At 42.0% G+C, this 25,884-nt stretch overlaps 1 protein-coding gene and 1 long non-coding RNA gene across 2 annotated transcripts; one reads left to right on the top strand and one right to left on the bottom strand.

The window, feature by feature from the left end:
- Positions 1 to 2,943: 2,943 nt before the first annotated feature.
- On the bottom strand, positions 2,944 to 5,104 carry LOC121818024 (uncharacterized). Its single transcript, XR_006058120.2, has 4 exons — positions 4,963 to 5,104; positions 4,430 to 4,556; positions 4,122 to 4,302; positions 2,944 to 3,279 (listed from the first exon to the last, which is right to left on the bottom strand). It is a non-coding gene; the product is annotated as an uncharacterized LOC121818024 (long non-coding RNA).
- Positions 5,004 to 25,884, top strand: DCTN6 (dynactin subunit 6). Its single transcript, XM_004021755.5, has 7 exons — positions 5,004 to 5,043; positions 9,945 to 10,009; positions 19,298 to 19,403; positions 20,749 to 20,837; positions 22,139 to 22,186; positions 23,698 to 23,840; positions 25,394 to 25,884. Exons 1-7 carry the CDS (start codon positions 5,021 to 5,023, stop codon positions 25,490 to 25,492), a joined length of 573 nt encoding a protein of 190 aa, XP_004021804.1. The 5' UTR covers positions 5,004 to 5,020; the 3' UTR covers positions 25,493 to 25,884.

Raw genomic sequence — 25,884 nt, forward strand, 5'->3', positions numbered from 1 at the left:
CATCAACTGGAACAAAAGATGCTGTCCTTCCTAGAGTCCTTAACTGATGCTTTCCTGAAAGAGAAGTCTCAGCCAGGTTCTCTTTGATCATTTATATGGTTTAGGAAGGGTGAGCAAAAGGCAAACAAAAGCACTGGAGATAAGCAGTATAAAAAGTCGGCTTTCTGATAAAGGGAACTCACTATAGAAACCAAAACGTATTTGGTGTTCTATCACTTAACAAGGACATGTACAAAAGCATTGCTTTCAGAAGTTCTGGTTTTGTTTATATACTGCAGTATTTGCCTTTCCAGTCATCTGACTGTCATATTCTTTTCACTAAGTAAATGAGAAATCCCATTTTCCCACTGAGGACAGTTAACTCACTAGATTAGGAAGGGAGAGCAAGAACGTGAGCTGTGAGAAAGGGAGGCAGGTTCTCAAAGACTAGGAAGACTCTCCCAACCATTTCCTCCCTGGGCTCCTTAGACTATTTCCTTATGCTCTATTCTTTTTTATACTACTGGTCACAGCCCTTGTATATCTATTTCTGGGCTAGTTTACTGCCCGTCTCCCTGTGAGCTCTACAGGGGAGGAACTTTGTTTTGTCTATTGCTGTATTCCCTGCACACAGAACAGAGCTGGGTGTGTATGATCTGCTCATAAGCGCTTGCTAAAATTCAAAAGGTTTTAAGGAAGAAAACATGTGGAGAGGAATATTTAAAGAGAAGCTTTTCTTTAGGGTGTGGACAGGCAATCCAAGAGACACTGCCTAGAAGTAAGAACAAGAAGCCTCATGGCGAGCTGAGGTCCATCTGCTGAGCCCAGAGCATTACTGTGCTGTCCCTGACCAGCCATTTTTCATCTCTGAAGGTACATGCAAGAGCAAGCAGCCTTAAATAAGAGACAGTAAAGTATAGCCTGATATAATATCATCTTAAGGAAAAAAAAAATCTTAAAGGCAAGGACCACTGTTAGTGAGATACAGCTCTTCACAGAAGAGAAAGCATGAAAGGAAGCCTCCTGTTAGCTGGGGAACTCTGAGCAAATCACTTTAACTCTCTGAGACTGAAAGCCTTCATCTTAAAAGTAGATACAATAATGCCAGTTATTCAGCAAAATTGTTCTGTTGTCTTCAAGAGAATTGTTATGAAGATTAGATACCGTATATAAAAGCATGGAGGATAAACTGGTTGGTTAGATGTAGTTGAAGGTAAACCAACTGATTAATAAAAATGATGAGCACCATTGGGCTGCCAATTTATGAGAGACCTATGCTAAGCTCTTGGGATAGAACGATGAATATGATATGGCTCCTGCCCTCCAGTAGCTCTGAATTGACTAGGAAGAAGGAAAAGGCAACAAATACTTTCATTAAAGAGCTATTGATGCAGTATATCACTGGCATACTGCAGTGAATAAATAAAGAAGCAATCATCTACAGAGATAAGGAATTTTTCAAATGCAAGGGAAATAGAGAAGGGGGAATGCTTAAATTGGCCCTGGAGGATGTTCCCAAACAGATGGGTAGTTTTTTCCAGGCCACAGATGGCACAAAACCCTAGACAAACAGTAGAGCAATTAATGGGAGAAAAGGGCTCCCTAAGCAATGAATAAGCTCACATCATATTAAACATATTAAAATGCAACCACAACCCCCATTGAATATAGTTGCTAGGTTCAGAAGAATTGAGCTGCACTTATTTTAATAGGGAAAAGTTATGCTTTTTGTCATTGAATTAAAAATGTATTAATACCTACTTGTACTTTTCTTCTTGAATTTTGGAATCAGCACATTTTACTTTCAGTTCTCAAACAATTTATAGATTTCTCAAAAAGCTTATAGGCCCTAGACACTGTACCTAATATTGATAAAACGGTCCTTCTTACAAACATGCTCTTGCAATTAATTTTGCATCAACTCAGGCTTCGCTGCCCAGCTCTTTGGTCAAACACTAGTTTAAATATTGCAGCAAAGGTATTTTTAAGGTGATATTAACATTTCAGTCAATAGACTTTGAATAAAACAAATCACCGTCCAAAATGTGTGTGGGCCTCATCCAATCAGTTGAAGGTCTGAAGAGCAATGACTGAGGTTCTCCCCCCAGAAAGAAATCCTGCCTCAAAGAAACCCTGCTTGAATTTCCCACATCTAGGTTTTGGGTATGAGATTGCAATATCAACTTTTCCCTGAGTTTCCAGCCTGGGGGGTCTGCTTCTTACATGATCAAGTAAGCCAATACCTTAAAATAAATGTGTATGTGTGTAGATATTATCTTCTACCACTCCTGTTTCCCTGGCTGTTACTCATGCCATGGAAGTCTTTTAAATTAATTCAGACATTGCTTAAAAGTGAGTAGGTGTTCACCTGCTTGTAGACAACAGGATATTCTAAATTCATCCATATATTTATTCAAGTTTTTTTTTTTTTTTTTTTAAGTATCAACTATGTGTAGGTAAATTGTGGCCAGTGTTGAGTAAAGAGTAGGGCCAAAGTGGGAATTCCCTGGTGGTTCAAGGGTTAGGATTCTGCGCTTCAACTGCAGGGGGCATGGGTTCGATTCCAGGTCAGAGAACTAAGATCCCGCATCAGTTAAAAGGCCTTAGGGGCAGAGCTGGAGCTTCCCTGAAGAAATTCTACCTGTAGACAGTGGCTGCGCTCCATGTATGAGTGTTGCAGTGCGCCTTGCGGATTTCTTACCTGCCTAACCAGCCCCCACGATCACGTTAACCATTCCCTGCAATAAGCCTCTTCTTATATTATCTCCTAATGCTTTTGTTTCTGTGGCTGAACCCTGACTAATACATTGACTTAAACAGTCAGAAGAGGGGTCGGGGTAGAGGGCAGGTGGAAGCGGTTTGGGTTTGAATTCAAACTTGCTTCTTGGAGAATCAAAGTGTGACTATGTTACCGAATGTTGGGGTCCAGGTTCTCGCCACTCAAAAGCCAATGAACAGGCCAGGTTGGTGGAAAGTTTGCTTTATTTCGGATGCTGGCAACAGGGGTGGGGGAGGACAGATGTCTGTCCAAAGGTGGACTCCCCCGTCCACTGACAACCAGGGGGACAAGAGCTTTTATAGACTGAGGGAGGGGGCTACACGCAGAAACAGCACAGTCAGCTCTTACGATCATCTTCAAGTCGGTCACTGGTGGTCTGACCAGCTTCATCTTGATTGTTTTAAATACAGTTAATCTTCAGTTCCAGGGTCAGTTGTTTCCATTTCTCTGAGGCCAGTTCTTGGAACTGTGGCAGCTTGTGACGGCTACTGTCTGGTTATCACGTAGTTAGCGTCTTCCACCTGGTAGGGATTTCAGTGTCTATAAGACAGCTCACAGCATGAGGCTCAGAATATTATCCATAGCCCTTGAGAAGGAACTAAAGCTCCCTGACTATGCTTAATGAGCACATCATCAGGATTTGACTGCTACCCTTTGTTTCCACATTTTCTCATTTCTCTGATTAATAAGTTTTGACAGATTTCAACAGACAAAAGGCAGGCAGAGGACATGGAGGGAAGGCTCATCGGGTCCTGCTCCGTTTCAAAGAAGAGGAAGAGGAACATGAAATTAAAGAAGAGAGAAGCGGGCAGGGGCTGGATGAAGCCCAGAGATAGGTAATGGAAATGAGTTTGGATTTTAAAAGGAAAAAGAAGTAAAAGATAACTAAATTTGATTTTTAAAAGGATGATTTTAGCTACAGAAGAATAGCTTGGACGGAAATGTGATTTTAGAGGTCAAAGGTAGAAGGCGCAGACTACAGAGGGAGATTTAGAGATAGTAAATGATGCAAACTGTAAGAGACGTAGGACCAGCAGAGGTGAAAAGTCGCTCAGTCGTGTCCGACTGTTTGTGACCCCATGACTATACAGTCCATGGAATTCTCCAGGCCAGGATACTGGAGTGGCTAGCCTTTCCGTTCGCTAGGGGATCTTCCCAACCCAGGGATCGAACCCAGGTCTCTCGAATTGCAGGTGGATTCTTTACCAGCTGAGCCACAAGGGAAGCCCAGGACCAGCAGAAGTTGTTGGTCAATTATATACAGACAAGTGAAGACAACCAAGGATGACTTGAGTTTCTGTCTTGAGCAACTGGGTGAATGGTGGACTCCTTTACTGAGAGAGAGATCAAAGGACCAACTTACATTCTTTAGAGACAAGTGCCTGCGAGCTCAGGTACTCCAGACATGTCCAACTCTTTGGGACCCCATCGACTGCAGCTTGAGGGCTTCTCTGTCCATGGAATTTTTCAGGCAAGAGTCCTGGAGTGAGTTACCATTTCCTTCTCCAGGGTTCTCTCCATCCCAGGGATTGAACCGGAGCCTCCTGCAAGAAGGGAATGGTTACCTACTCCAGTATTCTGGCCTGGAGAATTCCATGGACAGAGGAGGCTGGCAGGCTACAGTCCACGGGGTCACAAAGATTCAGACAGGACTGAGCGACTTTCACTCACCCACTCCTGCACTGGCAGGCAGATTCTTTACCACTGTGCCACCAAAGCTTTGTTCTGGACATTTTAGGTTTCAATAAGACCTCGCAGCATCCAGGTCAAGCAGGCATTCGAATAATCAGGTGTGAAGCTTGGCAAGAAGGACAGAATTAGAGATTAACCTGAGAAAGACATCAGGTAGAGGGTACTTAACTTACGGGGTGGGGGTCGGGGGGTGGAGAACCAGCTCACATTGAAAGGGAAAGGGGCCCAGGTTTAGTAGGAGGATCCTTAAGGAACTTAACTGAGAATGAACAGTGGGGCTTAATGAGGTCACAATGACTTGCGTTGGATCTGACTTAATGGCTGTTTTAAACCCGAGTCCACGGATCCTTTTACTGCACTAACAATCAGTTTGCGGCCAAACACCGCCGCCTGGCTGGAGCCGGTTCACGCAGAACTGAAACCTCCCATGCAAGCCGGCCTCGCCCCCGCCCAAGGCAGCAGCGCCAAGGCTCCGCCCCTTCCCAGTCCTACCAGGCTCCACAATCACCTACAGAGATCATCGCTGTGCCCAGGCGGTTGTGTCGACCCAGCTAGACAGGAGCTGAAACCATGGCGGAGAAGACTCAAAAGAGGTGGGTCGCTGTCTGAGAACCTATCCTGTCCTCCCCGCAGGGGTGGAATCTGCTCCTGGTCGCCAGTGGTGGGGACTTGGGTGGTGTCTTATCCAGGCGCCCCGCCCAGATAGTTCCTAAGGCCCTCCGCCTTCGCGGAGGGAGGAGGCGACGGGCTGGGGGTAGCGAGGGACGGGGAAGGATGCGGAATGGGGTGGGGGAAGGTCCTGGTTCGTGGTCCCTCTGTGGCCTCGCTGGCCCCCCGCCGCGCGCCCGCGCTGTCTCGGGCGGGCCTGCTGGGGATGCAGGGCATCCCCGTCGCCTGGGACACGGAGGGACCCTCCCCTTTCCCGCGGCACTCGAAACCCCTGTAGCTGTCCTGTGTCCCCCATCACCCGCGGTCCCCCAAACCCTCGCTGTCCGTCGGGGGCGCCCCGTGTATGTGTAAACGGACTCAAAGTGGGGCCCGCGCCTGGGCCAAAGCTAGCTGCTTGGTAAACGCGTGGGGACGGGCCTCGGCTGCTGGGCGCTGTCGGTGGAAAGGGACAGCTGGGATGCAAGACAAGCTTCAGTTAAACCGTTTCCCAAAGCAGCAAAGTTGAGCACCCTCTGCTGACTCTTTTAGAAAATGAACACCGACAAGCCTTGTTTTGGGGGCGGCCGTAAATTAACATTTAGGTTTTTCATCCATTTAGGTAGGTAATTGGAGAAGGCAATGGCACCCCACTCCAGTACTCTTGCCTGGAAAATCCCATGGACCGAGGAGCCTGGTAGGCTGCAGTCCATGGGGTCGCTAAGAGTCGGGCACGACTGAGCGACTTCACTTTCGCTTTTCACTTTCATGCATTGGAGAAGGAAATGGCAACCCACTCCAGTGTTCTTGCCTGGAGAATCCCAGGGACAGAGGAGCCTGGTGGGCTGCTGTCTGTGGGGTCGCACAGAGTCGGACACGACTGAAGCGACTTAGCAGCAGCAGCAGCAGGCAGGTAATTGTAATCTTTTGCATAAGCTAAAGAGGAACAGATATGCTAGGAATATTATGCACAGTATATAGGAGTGTGCTGTGGAGATGGGGGTACTGTTGATATTTTATTAGTTAGGACTTCGGCTAAGTCTTACCTCAGCTGCCTGCTCCCGGCTCCGTCCCTTCACTCCTGAGTTTTATTATTCCTGTCTCACAAAGAAATATGCTGACTGACGCACACAACCTGGGCCATCTTCCTTGGGCATAAAACTGAAGACAGGGCACTTTTGAGTCTCTCCTGTTCTCACCTGCCCAGTATAAGTTAAATATTAGATAATGCTTTTTTCATTAAAAAAAGAAATCATAGCAAGAGGGAGGCTGAGGGAATGGAAAACTAGGATCGGAAATCATGTGTAAAATGAGCTGTTTTATAGGGGTTTATTTATTTGTCCACAGCTTAATAAGATTGCTTTTTTTACACACACAAACCCACCTGAAGCTAAAAGGATTGGAGAAAAAGTGTTTATAAATGGTGATTTATCACCATTTTCAAGGGCAAAATCATTCAGCTGACACAGGAAAACTGTCCAAAGTGACAGGCTGTTTCCAGGAAACTTCCAGCTAACAAAAAGGGATGATTGATATTCATGTTTTAGAGTGTGGCTGAGCACAAACCTTAGCATGGACTGTTGCTGCTTTACACCTTTAAGCCCCGCCCCTTCACCAGGTAACAGTTGCCCAACTCTTTGTGACTCCATGGACTGTAGCCCGCCAGGCTCCTCTATCTATGAAATTTTTCAGGCAAGAATACTGGAGTGGGTTGCCATGCCATTTTTTGGAGGTGGGGGGGGGGTGTCTTCTCAACCCAGGGTTTGAACCTGCTTCTTTTGCATCTCCTGCGTTGGCAGGCAGATTGTTTACCAGCAAACCATCTGGGAAGCCAGGTAGCAGTTACTGGGCTCCTGCCATAAGCAACCAGCTGTCAGTGAGCGCCATTAGCGGTCCTGCTCAGCCATCCGTGGGTGCTGCAGTGAGCCCCTCCCACAAGCCGCCAGCTGTCAGTGAGAGACAGTTAGTGGTCCTCAGTCAGCAGAGTGGTGGTCTTCAGGCCTCAGGCAGAGAGTTGGATAAGAGGCAGACCCTGGGAACAGTTGGGGGCTGTGTCCTGCAGGGCTTCAGAGCCCTGGCCAAGGCCTCCCACTGGCCAGGCTCAGGTCTTGAGCGGCTGTGAACCTCTCCCCCATCCCTGTGTCTGCAGCATAATGGCAGTGGCGTCCGGATAGGATGCAGTCTGCAGGACCCAGCCCCTGCCATAAGGGAGGCTTGAGGAGCCTGAGAGTCACTGGGGTCCTGGGCGCCTGTCTCCCTCAGCGATGACGGCTAGGCAGGGTCTGGGGACGGATGGATATCTGATGGATATCTGCCTCCTCTTAGCCAGGACCTGGACTTTGGAGGGTGACAATTGTGCCTTGGGACCTGGGCCTTTCTTGTCAGAACAGAGAATAGCATTTGTTTGGTAGAGATTTACAGAACATCGTTACCTGACCATGAACTAACCTCAAGAACAAAGGATCTGACACCAGGATGTTTGCAACAGCTAACCATGCCCCCACCCCAATTCCTAGAAAAGGGCTTTGCTAAAGGCTTTCAGGGAGTTTGAGGGTTTTAAGGCATAAGCCACCCACCTCCTTGCCTGGCTCTGGAGTAAACCTTTCTCTGCTCCAAACTGATGTTTTAGTATTGTTTGGCCTCACTGTGAGTCACATGGACTTGTGTTTCGATAATATTAGGACAGCGATGTCCTGGGAATGAACTTTGGTTCAAGAAATTTCAAGGCCCTGGGCTTCAATTTCCTCATCTAGAAAATGAGAGGTTTGGAGCATTTTTTGTTTTCTACTCCATGTCACTAAAGTTTTTCCTTCTCCTATTTAATAGAAAGGTTATATATTTTCTGTGATTTCATCAGACAAGTGACATGTAGTAACCCAGATGGATCATTTTTAAATTGTATTAATTTGTGCCTAGTAGAGAGTCAGTCAAAATGATGGAGACAGACGTAGCTGTGTCTCCTCTGGACATTTCTTAAAGATAGACTTAAGGATTATAAGTTTCTTATTTTATCAGTGTATTTTTTTAAACTTACTTATTTTTGGCTATTCTGGGTCTTCATTGCTGTGTGGGGACTTTCTCTAGTAGCAATGAATGGGGACTACTCTCTAGCTGCGATGTGCGGGCTTCTCATTGCGGCGGCTTCTCTTGTTGCAGGGCATCGGCTCTAGGCTGGGTGGTTGTGGTGCACAGGCTTAACTGCCCCATGGCATGTGGAACCTTTTAATTTCAGAGATGCTTGCTCCTTGGAAGGAAAACTATGACAAACCTAGACAGCATATTAAAAATCAGAGATACCACTTTGTCAACAAATATCTGTATAGCCAAGGCTACGGTTTTTTCCAGTAGTCATGTATGGATGTGGGAGTTGGACCATAAGGAAGGCTGAGCACCAAAGAATTGATGTTTTCAAACTGTGGTGCTGGAGAAGACTCTTCAGAGTCCCTTGGACCCCAAGGAGATCAAAAACCAGTCAATCCTAAAGGAACCCTGAATATTCATTGGGGGACTGATGCTGAAGCTGAAGCTCCAGTACTTTGGCCACCTGAGGCAAAGAACTGACTCATTGGCAAAGAGGACAAGAAGAGAAGGGGGCAGCAGAGGATGAGATGGTTGGATAGCGTCAGTGACTCAGTGGATATGTGTTTGAGCAAACTATGGGAGATAGTGAAGGACAGGGAAGCCTGGCATGCTGCAGTCTATGGGGTCAAAGAGTTGGACACAACTTAATGACTGAACAATAACTATATGGAATCTTCCTGGACCAGGATTTGAACCCATGTCCCTTGCATTGGCAGCCAGATTCTTAGCCACTGGACCACCAGGGAAATTCTGATGGATATTCTTTTTACTTAGAGCTTTAAAAATACTTTGTGATAGGAAGATTTGTTATCTTAAATTTATAGAAGAAAAATCCATACATGTCTTTCTTAAGTTTTCCACATCAGTATGAAAGTGGTGACTTTTTTTTAATATTTATTTTTGGTGTTACTCTGCATTTATTATATTAGGGGATATTTGGGTGGATTCTGGAATATGAATGATGGAGAAACATGTTAAAGAGTTTGCTCTGATGACTCTCAGCTGTATTTCTGGTCTAGCGCTCTCTCATAGGCCCAGATCTAGATATACTGGGTCTTCTCCATGGGTACCTCAAACTGACTTCATCTAAAATTTAACCAAATAACTTCCATTTTTCATTTTCTTACTCTTCTATGTACTGATGTTTTTCAAATCTTCCAACAGATGTCAGATGCCTCCTAACTTTTTCCCCAAGTGCTCATCACATAATCTTTCAGTTTTTTTTCTTTTTTCCTAGAAATCTTCCCTTTGAAGTCCTCTGTCTTTGCTCTCTAAGACTGATGCACAGCAATTACCCTAATGTTCCCCTCTGTCCTTGTTTGCTAGAGCATCTGATTCTAGTCCCTGGTTTTGATTTTTTTGACTTAGCAATGTAGCTTGGAGATCATCCTGACGCTTTACACACAGGATTATTCCTTCTTTTTTATGCTGTATATTAGTTCATACTATACCATAATGTATTAACCAGGTCCCTACTAATGAATACCTAGGTTGTTTTGAGCTTTTTGCTATTGAAAAATAATGTTGGTATTAAAAGAGTCCAATGCCTCTTTTTCCTCTCAAGCATTTTAAGAACACATGGTAAATGATTTTAGCCTGATGGATGGTGTATCACCTGAGAAGTTTATAATATATTACACCTGACAGTTTACTTTTCATTTTTCCATCAATTTGTTTTAACCTTTCTATCATTGCAGTGCCAGGATAGCTCCTCTAACAATATTTTTAAACCTTACCCGTGACGCATGTCACTTTTTTCTTCCTGCAGTGTGAAGATCGCACCTGGAGCAGTGGTGTGTGTAGAGAGTGAAATCAGAGGTGATGTCACTATAGGTAAGGGAATATCCTATTAGTGTTGTCTCTCAAGAATTGGTGTCATTTAGTTTATTTCAATGCTTTACAGTTCGTTAGGTATTATTTTCTATGTTTGACTCCTAATTTTATTGACAAAGCAATGTATTTCTCTAAGTGTTTAATGTTTCTCAAATAATTTAGTGTGATGGAGTCTATGTTTAAACTCCCATCTGATAAACTAACAAGGCAGTATAATAAGGTGATTTATTTGAGAGACATCGGCTGTGTACCTACTATGTGCCTGGCCCTATGCTCACACCTGTGCTTGCACTCTGGACCCAGCAGTGAATATAGCAGAGCTCACATTCTTCTAAGAGTGTAAAGCACAGAGTCTGATGGACTTGGGGTTAGAATCCTTGCTCTTTATCTGCTGGATCACCTCAGGCATATCACATACCACAGGCCAGGACGTGATGGTTGGAGCACCAAGAGTGTCCTGGGTAAGAAAGGAGAGGCGTGGAGACGAAAGCGTGCACTCCCAGTGGAGTCTGCTCCCCTTAAGTGGTCTTCCTGAAACTTCCACAGCACTCTCTGTCCTGGGCTTGGTCTCAAGGACACATCTAGCTACAGAGAATGCAGGGAGATGTATTCTGAACTGGACACATTGTAGCCCCCATATTGGATTCTCTTACATAGAAAAAGGGAAGAATGGACATTCAGCGGCAGCAGCTTTTGTCACATGCAAAATAAGAGTGCCTTCCTCAAAGCTTTTTAAAGGATTAAATAAGAGAATATTTATGAAAGTCATGGCCCAATACATGACATGTAGTAAGCACTCAATAAATGTTGGCTAGCTGCACTGTGAAATCAGTGTAGCCTTGCTTTAGAGGTTAAGTCCAGTGTTTAAATGAAATGAAAAATTTAATATGTGGACCGTGGGCTTCCCTGGTGGCTCAGTGGTAAAGAATCTGCCTGCAATGCAGGAGATATGGGTTCAACCCCTGGGTGGGGAAGATCCCCTGGAGAAGGAAATGGCAACCCTTTTTTATTCTTGCCTGGGAAATCCAGGAACAGAGGAGCCTGGTGGGCTGCAGTCTGTAGGGTCACAAAAGAGTTGGACACGACTTAGCGACTAAACAACAGCTTGCGTATGTGAACATGATTGAGTTCCCCCAAATGCACATTTTAGCCACTAGATCTTTTCCATACGTTTTCACTGGACATGGTGCCCTGGTATCTTTATTAATGTGGGCACATGTTTACTAGCCACTGGGTGTTACCAGAGTAGAGCTCTCAGGAAACTTAAGTACACTTTCAGAGAGAAAATGTGCCTTGTTCCCCTACACTAACAGTAACTGCAAAAGAAAAAAAAATTTTCTGTAATTTTAGTTAGTCTAAGCCTCCAGCCACTTCAGGATCATGTCTTATAAAACTAGTTATGGTTGTGCCAGTATTATGAAGCATAATTAGGGCTTTGCCCAGGTTGGATCTAATTAATTATTTTAAATTGACAGAATTTCAAAGTTTAGAAGGCAACTGTGTTTCTTTTCAGTCCTGTATTAACTTTGTTAACTTTTAAACCACTTGCAAACTTTTTATGAGGAGAAATTAGCCACATTTCCTCTGCATTTTTATTCTAGTATTTTTGTGGTTTTCATCATGATTGAAGGGATAACACCTAATGTTAATTTGCAGGGTATTCTATAATTAGAAGGAAAGTAAGACTAAAATAATGATATTTCCCTCTCATTTCTACTTCTTCCCTACTTTAAACAATGTGTTCAGTATCTACTGTGAAGTAGATGCATAGATGGTACGGATATCTCTACAGGCATAAGTGTACACACAAGTATACATATATGTTTGTGTGTGTGTTTCAGATTTGAAATAACAGGTCCTGTCCTTGCAGAAGCTTCCCTAGAAGAGCAGTAAAGTCTTTATCCTGTGCCAAGGAGAGCTGGACCGCTGCGCAGGACTGGGGCCTGGGGGTTTCAGGAATCAGCACTCACTTTCCTGTTCTCCCTGTCTTTCATGTCTTGGTGCTCTTCCCTCTTCTTTATCCCTCTTATCCTCCTGCCTTCCTTGAACGTTGAAATTATGTAAAGAAATGTGGTATTTAAATCTGCTTTCCATATAAGCTGATCACCGGCTGATCATGCACCGCTCTGGTGGTTAAAACATAAAATGATTGTTCAACACAGGTTTTCAGTGATGGATTGTAGCATAAGAAATGATAATAATTTTTTTTTTAAACTAGTGATTATAATCTCATCATTGAATGGATCTAAGTTAATATTTTGTTGGGTTTATTTTTGACCCAGGTTTTTAAAACCAGAAAATGTTCTCACTTTACAGAAACACCTCAATTTTCAAAACTAAGGAAAAGATTCAGAGTGATACAGTTACCCAGTATTCCATGCTCCATATTTCTTATCTCATTTTCATTGTGCCTGTTTCTGATTCTTAATTGTATATATAAATATGGAAAATTTCCAGAACTGATACTTAGTCATTTCTATCACTTTTGTAATTGGTGTAAAATAATCTCCAATTTTTTTGTACTGTTAATTCCTTTTTCTGATGTAATATCTCAGATTAAAAAAAGCTCTTGGTAGATAATACAGTTAAAGCAGAGAGCAGAGATAAGTTACCTGATTAAAACTCACTCTCCCTACCGTGTTTTCTTTTTCCTTCTATTTTGGGGGAGGGGTGTGGAATTTTCTTAGGGAAACTTTTATTTTTTTATTTATTAAAAAATTTTACTGATGTACAGTTGATTTATAGTGTGTGTTGTTAGTTTCTGCTGTACAGCAAAGTGAATCAGTCACACATGTACATATACCCACCGTTTTTTAAAGTCTTCTCTCATATAGGTCATTACAGAGTACTGAGTAGTTTTCCTGAGCTATACAGTAGGTCCTTACTAGTTATCTATTTTATATATGGTTGTGTGTATATGTCAATCCTAATCTCCCAATGTATCCCTCCCTCTCTTCCTCCCTGGTGACCCTGTTTGTTTTCTATATCTGTGACTCCATTTCTGTTTCATAAATAGGTTCATTTTTTTAGATTCCACGTATCACATTATGTGATATTTGTCTCTCTCTGACTTCCTTCACATAGTACGATCATCTCTGGGTCCATCCCTGTTGCTGCAGATGGCGTTATTTCATTTGTTATGATGGCTGAGTAATATTCCATTGCGTATATGTATCCCATCCTCTTTATCCATTCCTTTGTCGATGGGCTATTGTTTTTCAGCTTGTGGCTGGTTTTGTTTTTGCTTAATTTATCAGAATAACTAATGTAAGTCTTCTCCTGTTACAGTATAGATATGGAGATGTCACGATGTTTTACATAGCTTTCCATCCCCTCATCAGTTTTGCCTTGCTATGTTTCAGTTAGTAGAACATTAAAGTTTTCTGTTTTCCTAGAAAATCAAGTATTTGGTTTATCAAAGAAACTAGTCTGAAGCTTTGAAGTGTAGTCCTTAACCAGAAACCCTATGTCTGTGGCGCTGACAGAACCTGATCCCTTTCATTAGAGTCTGTTAGGAAACAAACCTTGGGAAAAATAACAGTTCTCCTGTTAATTATAATTTGGGTAAATAAGCTTTCATCTTATACTATCAAGCCTGCTTTTTCTTTTTTAAGTCTGCTTTTAATTAGACTGCCTTGATGCATGGGTTTTGCATTATTTTCTGAAAATTGTCTTAAAAGCTGGAACCCATCTTAGAAAGGTCTGTCTGTGCACAGTCCTGCAGTCCTGTTACCGCTTGGAAGCAGACTCCTGGGGTTAGGGCAACACTTGGGGACTCCTGGTGTGAAGGCAGAGCGCCTACAGTGACACAGCTTTGTGATGGAAGCACTTTGTCCCACGTTGTTGTTCTTTCCATTAGAGTTTTTAATACAGATCAAAAGCTTCCCTTTATTGTGGAAATTTTTTAAAATTGAGATCACATTGGTTTATAATATTATGTAAGTTTCGTATGTACAACATTATATGGAAATCTTTTTTAATAAGGCAAAACAGTGGCTTTGACTTGAGAAATGCATCGAATATAAAACAGTTGTTAAAAGTACTTCATCTTATAGGTTAAAGGAATTGTTTTCATTTTCAAGAGACCTTGTGGCTTTTGGAACTATTTATTGACATATGAAAATGTCCACAAAGGTTGCTTTCTGTGGCAAAGATAGACAGGAAAAATACCCTTTACTAACTGAAGGGAATGGAAATATGATGCAAGGAATGTCTTTCTGGCTAGGTTGCGTCAAGCCCAGCCAACCATTTAGAAAAATAATTCATCAGCCAGTAAGGCAGCTCCAACCCTAGACACATTTATCCAAACAAGGAGATAAGCCAAATAGGGTTTCAGCACATTTGGTAAGAAAATACACAAACTACCCTGCCAGAAAGAGCTCCAAGAAAGTTCACGACAGCCTTTTAACAAAAACTTTCCATGGTGACAGATTTTTATTTTTAAAGCATTTTAACCCCAAGACCCTTCAACTTGGTTTGAATTCAGACCCATCCTAGGTGAAAGTGCCACTTGCACGCAGAACAGTGTGGAGCAGACTGTGCTCACATTTCAGCGTGCGGTTGCTGCCCGCGTCTTGCACTAGCGCTGGGCTATCAGGCTTTCTGGGACCAGCCTCCAGCACTGTGCAGAGACAAAGCACCTTGTCAGACGTTTCCTTTAAGAAGTTCACCAAACTTAAGTCTTAGCAGTCACGTATACTGCAGTTCATGTTTAAAAACTCACCTCTCTAGTCTCTGCCCCAAAAAGCCCTTCAAGAGCTTAAGGGGAGGTATTTAGTTTGTCACCCATGACCTTGCTGTTTCTTCACAACTCAGAGTAGATCACATTGCCAGCGTTCGTTGGCTCATGAAGAAAGCAAGGGAGTTCCAGAAAAATATCTACTTCTGCTTCATTGACTATGCTAAAGCCTCGGACCATGTGGATCACAACAAACTGTGGAAAATTCTAAAGAGACAGGAGACCAAATCACCTTACATGTCTCCTGAGAAACCTGTATGTGGGTCAGGAAGCAACAGCTAGAACCGGACATGGAACAACAGACTGGCTCGACATTGGGAAAGGAGTGCGTCAAGGCCGTATATTGTCACCCCGCTTATTTAACTTCTATGCAGAGTACATCATGCAAAATGCCATTCTGCATAAAGCACAAGCTGGAATCAGGTTTGCTGGGAGAAATATCAGCAACCTCAGAGATGTAGACGATACCACTCTATTGGCAGAAAGTGAGGAGGAGAGAGCCTGTTGTTGGAGAGTGGAAGAGGAGAGTGGAAAAGCTGGCTTGAAACTTAACATTAGAAAAACTAAGATCACGGCATCTGGTCCCATCACTTCATGGTAAATAGAAGGGGAGAAAGTGGAAGCCATGACAGATTTTATTTCTTTGGGCTCCAAAATCAGTGCAGACGGTGACTGCAGCCATGAAATTAAAAGACGCTTGCTCCTTGGAAGAAAAGCTATGATAAACCTAGACAGTGTATTAAGAATCAGAGACATCACTTTGCTGACAAAGGTCCATAGAGTCAAAGCTATGGTTTTTCCAGTAGGCATACAGATGTGAGTTGGACCATAAGGCTGAGTGCTGAAGATTTGATGCTTTTGAACTGTGGTGCTCGAGAAGACTCTTGAGAGTCCCTTGGACAGCAAGGAGATCAAACCTGTCAATCCTAAAGGAAATCAACCCTGAATATTCATTGGAGGACTGATGCTGAGGCTGAAGCTCTAATACTTTGACCACCTGATGAGAAAAGCTGACTCGTTGGAAAAGACGGTGATGCTGGGAAAGATTGAAGGCAAAAGGATAAGGGAGTGGCAGAGGATGTGATGGTTAGATGGCATCACCGACTCAATGGGTATGAGTTTGAGCAAACTCCAGAAGATAGCAAAGGACAGAGGAATGTGGCATCCTGCAGTGCATGGGGTCACTAAGAGTTGGACACGCCTTAGGGACTGAACAACAGTTTCGCCTTTCAAGTCACTTCAGAACTCCAGGACTTGTAGTTTGGCAGTGTGACCACCAGGTGGAGGTGTTGTCTTAAACAGGTCTCATGGAATCTGCTCACTGGTTCCTGTAATGCTTTCTATCCCAGGGAGGGGCCTGAGACTTAGAACCAGTTTTCCAGTTATTTACTAACACTCTTGTTAAGAATGATAAGAAATAATAATAATAAAATACCTGGCTAACACAGCGCCAACATTATTTTTAAAAGGGAAAAAATGAAAATACCAGTTGTTTTCAAACCTGTACTTTAGAGGAGCTTTTAAAGAAGCATAGGTCCTGGTATAACCTTTGTCTTATCAGCCTTTCTCAAGTAGCTTTTTGCAAGACTGCTTGTTGTCAAAAGCTGCAGCCTGAGGACCAGCAGAATACCTCGTGCCCCTGGGTACGAGTCTAGCTGCGGTAGAGGATCTGCTTTCGGTCATTACAGCCAGGACGACCTCTCCCTCCTGTCAGATTTTTAACGCCAGTATGGAACATTTTTATTAATCTGTTTCACTGTCTTACAGTAAGGTGAAGAATTTCTTCCCTGTTTAAAAGGAGGTTTCACCCTGTTACCTGAGTATCAGGGGAATAAAGCAGTCCCTTTTCTTCTGTTTCTCAGACCAGAAAGAGCTGTTTTGTTTACTGTGACAAAGTTCTTAGCTCTTAGTGTCAGTGATGAACCTCCCATTTTGAAGAACTGTGGGCCAGACCCCATGCTCTCCTTTCCAAATATAATCCACACTTCAGCCTGGTGAGATAGGCTATCATAGACTTCATCTTTTTATAGATGAGAAAACGGAGGCATTTGAGAGGCTAAGCACACAGCCTTTAAGTGATAAAGGCCAGAGCCTGGCCTTTCTAGACAAGGGGTGTGGTTGCTGGCTGGGGCTTTAATTATAAAGAACCGAAAATAGAAAGATCATGTCCCTTTATCACAGAATATCTTGACATAAAATGTAAATCTGGTATTGTGCAAACCACAGCTTTACATTGCTTCACACAGCTGGAAGGACCTATAAGAAATTTCTCATTTCAGAGGAATCCAGTGCTTGTTTCAGCATTGTTTTAGCACCTCTCCCCAGAAGTGGTAATTCTTCTAAATGCCTGTTATTAAGGGGTTGGTTAAATAAGTCATGGTATATTAATGTGAAATAATATTCAACAATTTATGTGGAAAAAAAATCACCATCACTTTTTAGGTGAAAAAGCAAGTTGCAGAATGAGTGCCATCCTTAGATTTTGAAGTTCATATTTTAGTGTGAGATTCAGACTCTTCTCCTTCAAGCTGAGCTTATCTTCTGACTTTCTAGTGAAATAGATTTTACATACAGTCATACTTACAGATTTTAAATATACACTAGTAGTTAAATCTGGAGTAATACTCCAAACTTTTAAGAATAGTTACCTCCAGGGAATGAGATCAGCAGAAGGAGAGAGGATCTTTCACTTTTGACTTTGATTTTGGGGGGGTGAGCAGGTATTCCTTTTATGTTTATGTATATGTGTATGTTTATGTGTATATGTGTATATTTGTGTGTGTGTGTTTATAATTATATGTATGTGTGTATGTTTATAATTATATGTATGTGTGTGTTTATAATTGTGTGTGTGTTTGTGTATATATTTGTAATTATGTGTGTGTGTTTATAATTATGTGTATGTGTGTTTGTTTATGATTATATGTATGTGTATATTATTAATTATGTGTGTGTGTGTATGTTTATAATTTGTGTGTATATTTTTTAACCAAAGGAAAAAGGCACCCGTGGTCACAGTCATGGCCACCTTGAGAAGTTTCCCAGGGATCTGAGTAACCCCCATCTTCTATTCTGAAATCTCCTATCCTAAGCAGGAGCATTTGCCAGGAAAGTTTTACTTTAGGGAGCCAGAAGTGACACGAATAACAAAGCCACCCTCTGTGTGTCCCCTGACCCCGCACCCCATGTTGGGCCCCACCCTCTGTATCAGTCCCCAGCTCTTCATTGTTAGGGGAAAAAATAAGCTGTCCTGAGATTCTTTCCAATTCTCTGGGCACCAGGAACACCTCCTTATTTATTTTAATACATTTTTGAGTGAGCCTGTTAAGTCTTCCTGATTTTCAAGACAAAGCTCCAGAGGGCAAAAATAGCACCCATTCCTTTTTGTTTCCCTGTAACATGCAGCCCTGCGTCTTGCATGTCACCAGCAGATGGTGATTGTTGAGTAAATTGAGTTGATTAGTCCGGCTGACTGAAGCAGTTGAGCGCTGAGTTTGACGGGCAGCGTCGTCTTCCTGCCTCCCTCCCTACCTCGTGTCACTGCTTCTGCCCACTCCTGCTGTTGGAGTCAGCTGCGTCCTGTGCAAAGCAAAAACTTCCTGTCCCGTTGTCTACAGATAAGGATGGCCTTGATCTGGGTTGGTGGGGCAGGTTGGGAGGGAGTGCCTGCAGTGAGGTGATGTTTTCTCATCAGTGGCTTCACTGTCAGCCAAATGCTAGGCCTTTGGGTCAATTGAGTGGAGGAAGGGAATGGTACAGTCCGGAACCGACGGCCTTGTTTAGGCGGTGCAGGGCCTCCTCCACCCCGTGGTGAAGGGATGCGATGAGGGGCCTTCCTGCCCCTCAGTGTGAGGCTGGAGTCACTGCCTCAGCTCTCCCACTGCCAGAGTCCAGTAACCACGCTTGGCTCCTTCCTCTGCCTCCCTTATCCTTTTCAACTGGTTAAAATCATATCCTCGACCAGACATCAAGGGCTCTGCCTTCTTCCACTGAGTAGGCTTATAATAAGGATAGTAACAGAGTAACAAAGGTCAGGTGAGTCTCCATGCTTTCTAACTCTCATTCCACCCGTATTTCATCATGTTCCCTCAATAAAAGGACTAATCCTGTAATACACCAGCATGAGAAAGTGTTATGTGGTTCCAGCATAAGCAAGTACCAGTGTTGTAAGCAATGAGAGCCTCACCTTTAGGAGGGAAGAGAAGAAAAGGAATTAATTTTTATTGCCAACTCTGTGCCAAAAAATCATTGCCTACAAACAGTGTTTCATCTAATTCTTACAACAACCCTGAAGGACTGGTATTATCACCACCCCCATTTCACCACTGAGATTACAGAGACTTCACAACAGAGGGTGAGCCCGACTGTCCAGCTCCAAAGCCCTGTGCTGTCTTCCCTCTGCTGGGCTGGAGATTTGGCCCAAATTACAGTGATAACCTTTGTAACGTGCCCCGTGGGGTACCTGGTACCTGCTTTAGGAAACGTTCCTCCCAAGAGCCTCCTTGCAAGCTCGGCCTCCACAAGTAATTTCTTTTCCATCTGTTTAACAGGACCCAGGACAGTGATCCACCCTAAAGCACGAATCATCGCAGAAGCCGGTCCAATAGTGATCGGCGAAGGCAACCTAATAGAGGAACAGGCGCTCATCATAAATGCGTGAGTAGCACCCTTACACCTGCTCTGAGCGAGCTGCCGCAGAGAGAGTCTCCGTTCGTGTCAGCCATCTCTAGGGACCTTTTACAGCTGACATCCGGAAGGCCCACTGTCTGAGAACCAGGAAGACACTAAGGATCTTTTTCAACACACGTAGTTAGTAAGTGAGGATGCTACAGACCAGAGGGGTAGAGAGTGTCCAGGGTGAAGCAGCTCATAGGTGGATGACTAGAGTCTCTGACTCTGGGTCCCTTCCATGTGCCAGCCTCTTCTGTCCCTTAAGGAGGCGTCTCCTGAGGACATCCCCAGTGGCCCTGTGCTGTGCTCCCAGCCTCGAATTGTCTTCTGACGGGATGGCTTGATTCTGACTGCGTTATTACTCATACCAGAACATGTGAACTTCAGTCTGATGTATATTTTTGTGTGCCTTATGGGGATAACACTCAGAATTATATTTGAAAAACTGGAGGTCCTAGAGGCAATTTTTCAACTTTAAAGATTAAAAAAAATTATAAGCTATTAGAACATGTATGCTCTTAGTGAACTAGACTGTAATACCTATGAAATTTTTACAAGCATCTGTAAAGCTAGATAAAATTTTGGCAGGAAATTCAAGCTTATACCTAATTTATAGCAACAGTGTATGGAATTTGTAGTAAAGACCTTGGGAAAATATTTAACTGTGATAAAGAGATTGATTTGTCTTAATGCTTACTTAGGCTTTGGAAGTTTCTTACTATATTAAGCAGTTTCTTTTTAAAATGCATTTTGGCACCTTTACTGTAAGTCAGTTAACAACAGCTATATTCTGCAGTAACTCAGCTGTCAGAGATAAAGCACCATTTTTAAATGGCTTCCTTCTCTTAGACTGCAAACATTTTTTTTGTTACAAATGTTTCAGCTAACCACGTAACAGCATAAAATGATTATTTTACATGAAAATCTGTTTACATTTCACAATCTTGAATGGTTATTAGGAATGGAAAATTTTCAAGTTAGGCATGATTTTGATTCCAATTTAACAAGCTGGAAGTCCCAGCCAGCTTCTTTTCTGCCTTGTCCTGGGAAAGGTCCCCTGGGCTTTGAGTTTAAAAAATAAACAAAGGGAGACTGACTTTCTATACACACCTGTGATTTCTTTACATTTCAGTAGTTCTGTTTCAATTCAGAATCAAGTCTTCTCCAGCATAGAGGATAAATAATTCACTTTGATTAAGAAATTATTTCACATCATTACATATATCAAGCTTGATAGAGGTACAGTTGAGAGAATGAACCCAAATTCTGTAACAGGAGAATTGCTTATTGCATTATTGACTTTTTGATAATTTCTCTCTTCTTTTTATAGTCACCCTGATAATATCACTCCTGATGCTGAAGATCCAGAACCCAAACCTATGATCATTGGCACCAATAATGTGTTTGAAGTTGGCTGTTGTATCCTTTGCAGTAATTTAAGAGAAATCATTCCCAACTGTCTTTCAGTACCCAATCTCCTCTGTAGAAATTGTCATAACTTATCTATCAAATACTTTATATGTATGTATGTGTATATACACACACACACATACTTTATATATAATAGATCATTTAATTATATATGTGACATATTATGTATATATATAAATAAATGTATGAATTATATTTTTAGGACTAGGCCATCTATCTCTTGAAAAGACTTATTTGTAGTATATCAAAACAAATTCTCCCCTCTCTTTGACTGAGTACCTTCAGAGAGTGAAGGAAGCCCGCTGTTTTCAGTGTGCACACGTGCTCACGCACTGCCTGTAGGAGCCGTCTGCTCGTGTTACCCGTCTTGTCAGCAGGTGGTGGCTGAGTGGCAGTGGACGTGGAGCAGAGTAATCTTGGCTTCACTCCTGATTTAAGAACCACAGCTCTGCCCATTTGTGATTTCTGTATAGTTTTAAAAGGTTGACAGTGTGTTCCTGTCTGATACAAGGAAATGGTGGATGGGCTGGAACTATTTCATTCTTTGATGTTTTTCTCCTGATTCTTTTGATGTTTACCAGTGCCTTTGCTGATTTCATGCTCTAAAAAGAGTAAAATCTTTTCATAATGTGAGTGAAATCTTTTCATAGTGTGAATAAAACATTACTTTATAAGAGAAACTATTAATACTTCAAGGAAAAAGCTAAAGGTTTAACAATAGCAAAATATTTAAGTGAATTAAGTGTCAGTTATAAGGTAGACCATTAGAACCATTAAGGAGTCACTTAAAATTATGTTTTTAAAGATTCTGATGGTATGGAATAAGGCTTGCAAAGGTAGGTGAACTGAATAAAGTAAGCTACAAAAGGTTATAGAGTTTTATTTTATACAGTTTGATATCCAGTTATATACAGGGAATGATATATCTACATAAAGATAATGTCAAGCTGTTAACAGTGCTACCCTTACGTGATTGGGTGTTAGACAGTTTTAATTTTCTTAAACAATTATGAAAATATGTTTCTTAAAACAATTATGAAAATACTCATAAAATTGGGGTATAAGGTGCTCATTTCTTTAAAAATACAGAAGGTGTTTATTTGTACTTCGAGATATTTCTGTTTAAAGAATTAAACTTTACTTGCCTACTGCCCTGGGCAGGGAGTTCTGGTCAGCCCGGCCTGCGGGGCCCTCTCAGACCTCTGTCCGCCCCGCTGCAGGACAAGGAGAGTGAATCAGAAAGAAAAAGATGAACATGTTCACAATGTGTACTTAACTCTGGCTTACAGATTGCCAAGCCATGAAAATAGGCGATAATAATGTTATCGAGTCAAAAGGTAAGCTACATTTGAAACTGTATCGTGAGAAGTGATCACCTCCTTTCTGTCTGTGGTATTCTGGAGAACAGCCTAAGTGCAAACCTCGACGAAGCCATGTGCTTGGAAGGACTGCAGGCATGGTTGGAAGCGGGCTAGCATAGCCAAGAGACGAATTCTTCGCCTTTAAGGAACCTAATCTAATCATCCACTAAATTAAATTCTAGCTGTGTATGTTTAAATCAGGATTGAGTTAAACTTTCAGGTGAAAGATTTGAAAAAGATTTCTACTAAAAACTAGTGTCAATGGTAATTTAGTTGATTCATGTTGTTGAATTAAAGGAAAAAACCCCAGTTTCTCTACTAGTTTACTTTCTTTAATTTCAGGACTGCTTTCCCCTAGCCCATTAGAAACAAATGTAAGCTACTTTTCATAGGAGGGGCTAGGCAAGGGGTCTCCTGAGTTGCCACCACTGCTGGGAAGTGACTCCAAGAGCTTGTCCGGAAAGAGCTGGAACGATAAGACTTGTCTATTTTTCTAAATAATGTTATCTATTTAAGAGGACAAATACAGTCATTTTATTCATTTTTAAAATTTTTATTTATTTTTGACTGTGCTGGGTCTTTGTTGCTTCAAGGGCTGCTCATTGCAGTGACTTCTCTTGTTGGGGCACAGGCTCTAGGGCGCGTGGGCTCAGCAGTTGCAGCCCCTGGGCTCTTGTTGTGGAGCGAGGGCTTAGCTGTTTTGCAGCGTGTGGGATCTTCCCAGATTAGGGACAGAACTCATGTCTCCTGTATTGGCAGGTAGATTCTTTACCACTGAGCCACCAGGGAAGCCCAAGACCTCTTTATTTTTTTTTAATTAATTCATTTTAATTAGAGGATAATTACTTTACAACACTGTGGTGCTTTTTGCCATTCATCGCCATGAATCAGCCATGGGTGCCCATGTGTCCCCCCATTCGGAACCCCCCACCCACCTCTCTCCCTACCGGCTTTGAGTGCCCTGCTTCATACAATGAACTTGCACTGGCCAAGACCTCTTTAGAATAGTGCCTTTCTTTTCTTAGTCTTGGATGGCATGAAATAAGAGCTTTCTAAAACTAATTAGACTTTTTGTTAACCTACTTAATAGTTTTTATTTAATTTGGATTACCAGTTATGATGATGATGATGAGTATCACTGTCATTTTCTATTTATTCTGTACTTACCGTGTGTCAGACCTGTGCTTGACACTCGACATTTATTATCTCATTTATTCCTTATTTGTGAAGTAGGATGGGCTCTATTTGAGAGATAAACTCGCTGAGAGTGTTTACAGGTCACACAGATCATAGCAGAGCTCTGTTTTGGATCCACTTAATACTAGCCTGGTTCATGCCTCTCTGCTGTACATACTCTGGACTGAAGCACTTTTACTATGTTTCTTAGGGAAGGACAGTTTGTATTTTTATGCTTGCATTGTCTTAGGAAGGAAACAGTGTTCTAGTCGCTGTCTTATGTAGTCGTTCTCTGTGTGTCTTTCCTGCAGCGTATGTAGGCAGGAACGTAATACTGACAAGTGGTTGTATCATCGGGGCCTGTTGCAACCTGAACACGTTTGAAGTCATCCCTGAGAACACAGTGATCTATGGCGGAGACTGCCTTCGTCGGGTGCAGACTGAACGGCCTCAGGTACTAGAACCTCTCTAGTCGGTAGCGTCCTTTCTAGGGCTGCTAATTTTCCCAAAATACCACGTAAATGTTTTAATGGGGCAGCGAGTCTGTTATTTTAAAAGCAAGTGATTAAAATAAAGCATCAGAGGAACATTCCTAAAACTACAGTTTGTTTGTTGACTCAACAGATATTTGAGTCCTTAAGTTAATATCAGAGATACGTCCAAAGATGACAGTGACACGTTGGCTGTGGGGAGAGATCATCCAGGGATGTTTCTCCTAGTCTTACCTATTTTCACTGAAGGTGCATCTCCAAGCCTTACGAACTGTACTCATTTGCTCCTAAAATACCAGCCTTCCAGGGTAAGAAATGAACCTGCCAAATTACTATACACCCAACTTGGGGCCACTGATCACTTTACTGACATAATTGGCCTGAAAATAAATGCAGCTTGTGAATATGCAAGTATATTTAGATATTTTCCTGGCTTATGAGAATTGTCCCTCCTAATAACCAAGAATAATGGCAAGTATGCATTTGGAGTTTCATGTTAGAGTAGGAGATAAATATTGATAGAGCATTTGGGGCTTCCTTTGGATAGAAGGCATTCTGATTGACGTTTTAACCTTACTGCTTGGCACACTCAGTATATTTCCTTAGTTATGCAGCCTCCTTCCCCTCTCCCAAAGAAAATGTTTGCAAGACATTTAGCACTTTTGATTCTTAGCCATATTTTATCAGAAATTAAAATGCCAGTTCTTTCTGGGTTATTCTAATTCTGTCATCTTTGGCTTTTATTATTATAAGCAAGTATTACTATTCTTTGGACCAAAAAAGAAATAAGAACAAATCTAGTATTTTTTCACTATCTTTCTGCATAACAGCAAAATGATTGAAGAGGGAGAGATGAAGCTGGAGTTGGGTTAAGGGAGATTAGAATTAAGTGAGCAAGAATATCTGAAGTTTAATACGTAATGGTATGTATGCAACACTGTTTTCCATGTTTTACCAATTATAAGGATCACATAGAGGTCCTTATTAGAAATGATCCCCAGACATTTTGAAACAAAGTGGTCAGGGCAAAGTACCCCAGGTGAATTTTACAGTGAGGCCAAGTGTGAGCAAGGCTGTGATCTGAAGAGTGAAGATCAGATGCGTATCATACCTGTGTGCTCTGTCATGCACAAAGCAGTGTACTCATACTGTCTACTATAATTGAAACTCACTTCTTAGAGGCCAAGGTGAAATCTACAAAAAGCAAGGTTGAAAACTGATAAACATGCATTTTTATATGCAAAAGTTTTTGGCTTTTTCTTATTACCAAACTCAATGTATGTTCATTGTAAATTGAAAAAGCAGGGGAGCAAAATTAAGTCGGTGAATGGGATCCAGTGCAGGGGGCACAGATTCAAATCCCTGGTCAGGGAACTAAGATTCGGCATGCCTCAGTCCAAAAAAGAGAGATCAGTGAAAATCACCTGTAATTCCATGACGTAGTGATAATCATTTCTACTTGATGCTCTTAACTTTGCTTTCTGCTAGCCAGGTCTTAATTCTCTTATCTTTTCAGCCCCAGACACTACAGCTGGATTTCCTGATGAAAATCTTGCCAAACTACCATCATCTAAAGAAGACCATGAAAGGAAGCTCAACTCCAGTTAAGAACTAAGAACAATAGATGACATCAAGATAATATTTGCGTTTGACCAATGTCTTTTTTTTTCTTTGACTGGTGTCTTTTGAAAGAGCCGCATGTTTGTGCATTCGTAACAGTCCACAAAACACCTGCTGACTTTATCTTGTAAAATTGGAGAAGAAAGTAATGGATTTTCATTGTAACTGTCCTCTATAATTTATATAAAATGTATTATTTTTCTGATGTCCTTGTCCTATTCTGATAATTTACAGATTTTTTTTGTTTTATGTTGCGTGTTATATAACATGTTGGCCATGAATTTTAGTTATGTAAAAGACTACCCATGATAAGAAAGAACATATTGTTATGTATTTATATTCTAACAAATACTAAACTAAATAAAAATGTTGATGACAGGACTTTAA

The sequence above is a fragment of the Ovis aries genome, chromosome 26, assembly GCF_016772045.2.
Source record: "Ovis aries strain OAR_USU_Benz2616 breed Rambouillet chromosome 26, ARS-UI_Ramb_v3.0, whole genome shotgun sequence".
Lineage (NCBI taxonomy): Eukaryota > Metazoa > Chordata > Mammalia > Artiodactyla > Bovidae > Ovis > Ovis aries.

Excerpts from the sequence above, each read along its gene's own strand:
- DCTN6 (XM_004021755.5), top strand. The coding sequence starts at position 5,021 with ATGGCGGAGAAGACTCAAAAGAG. Across the intron at positions 10,010-19,297 it reads CAGAGGTGATGTCACTATAG|GACCCAGGACAGTGATCCAC; the intron begins GTAAGGGAATAT and ends TCTGTTTAACAG. Across the intron at positions 19,404-20,748 it reads CAGGCGCTCATCATAAATGC|TCACCCTGATAATATCACTC; the intron begins GTGAGTAGCACC and ends TTCTTTTTATAG.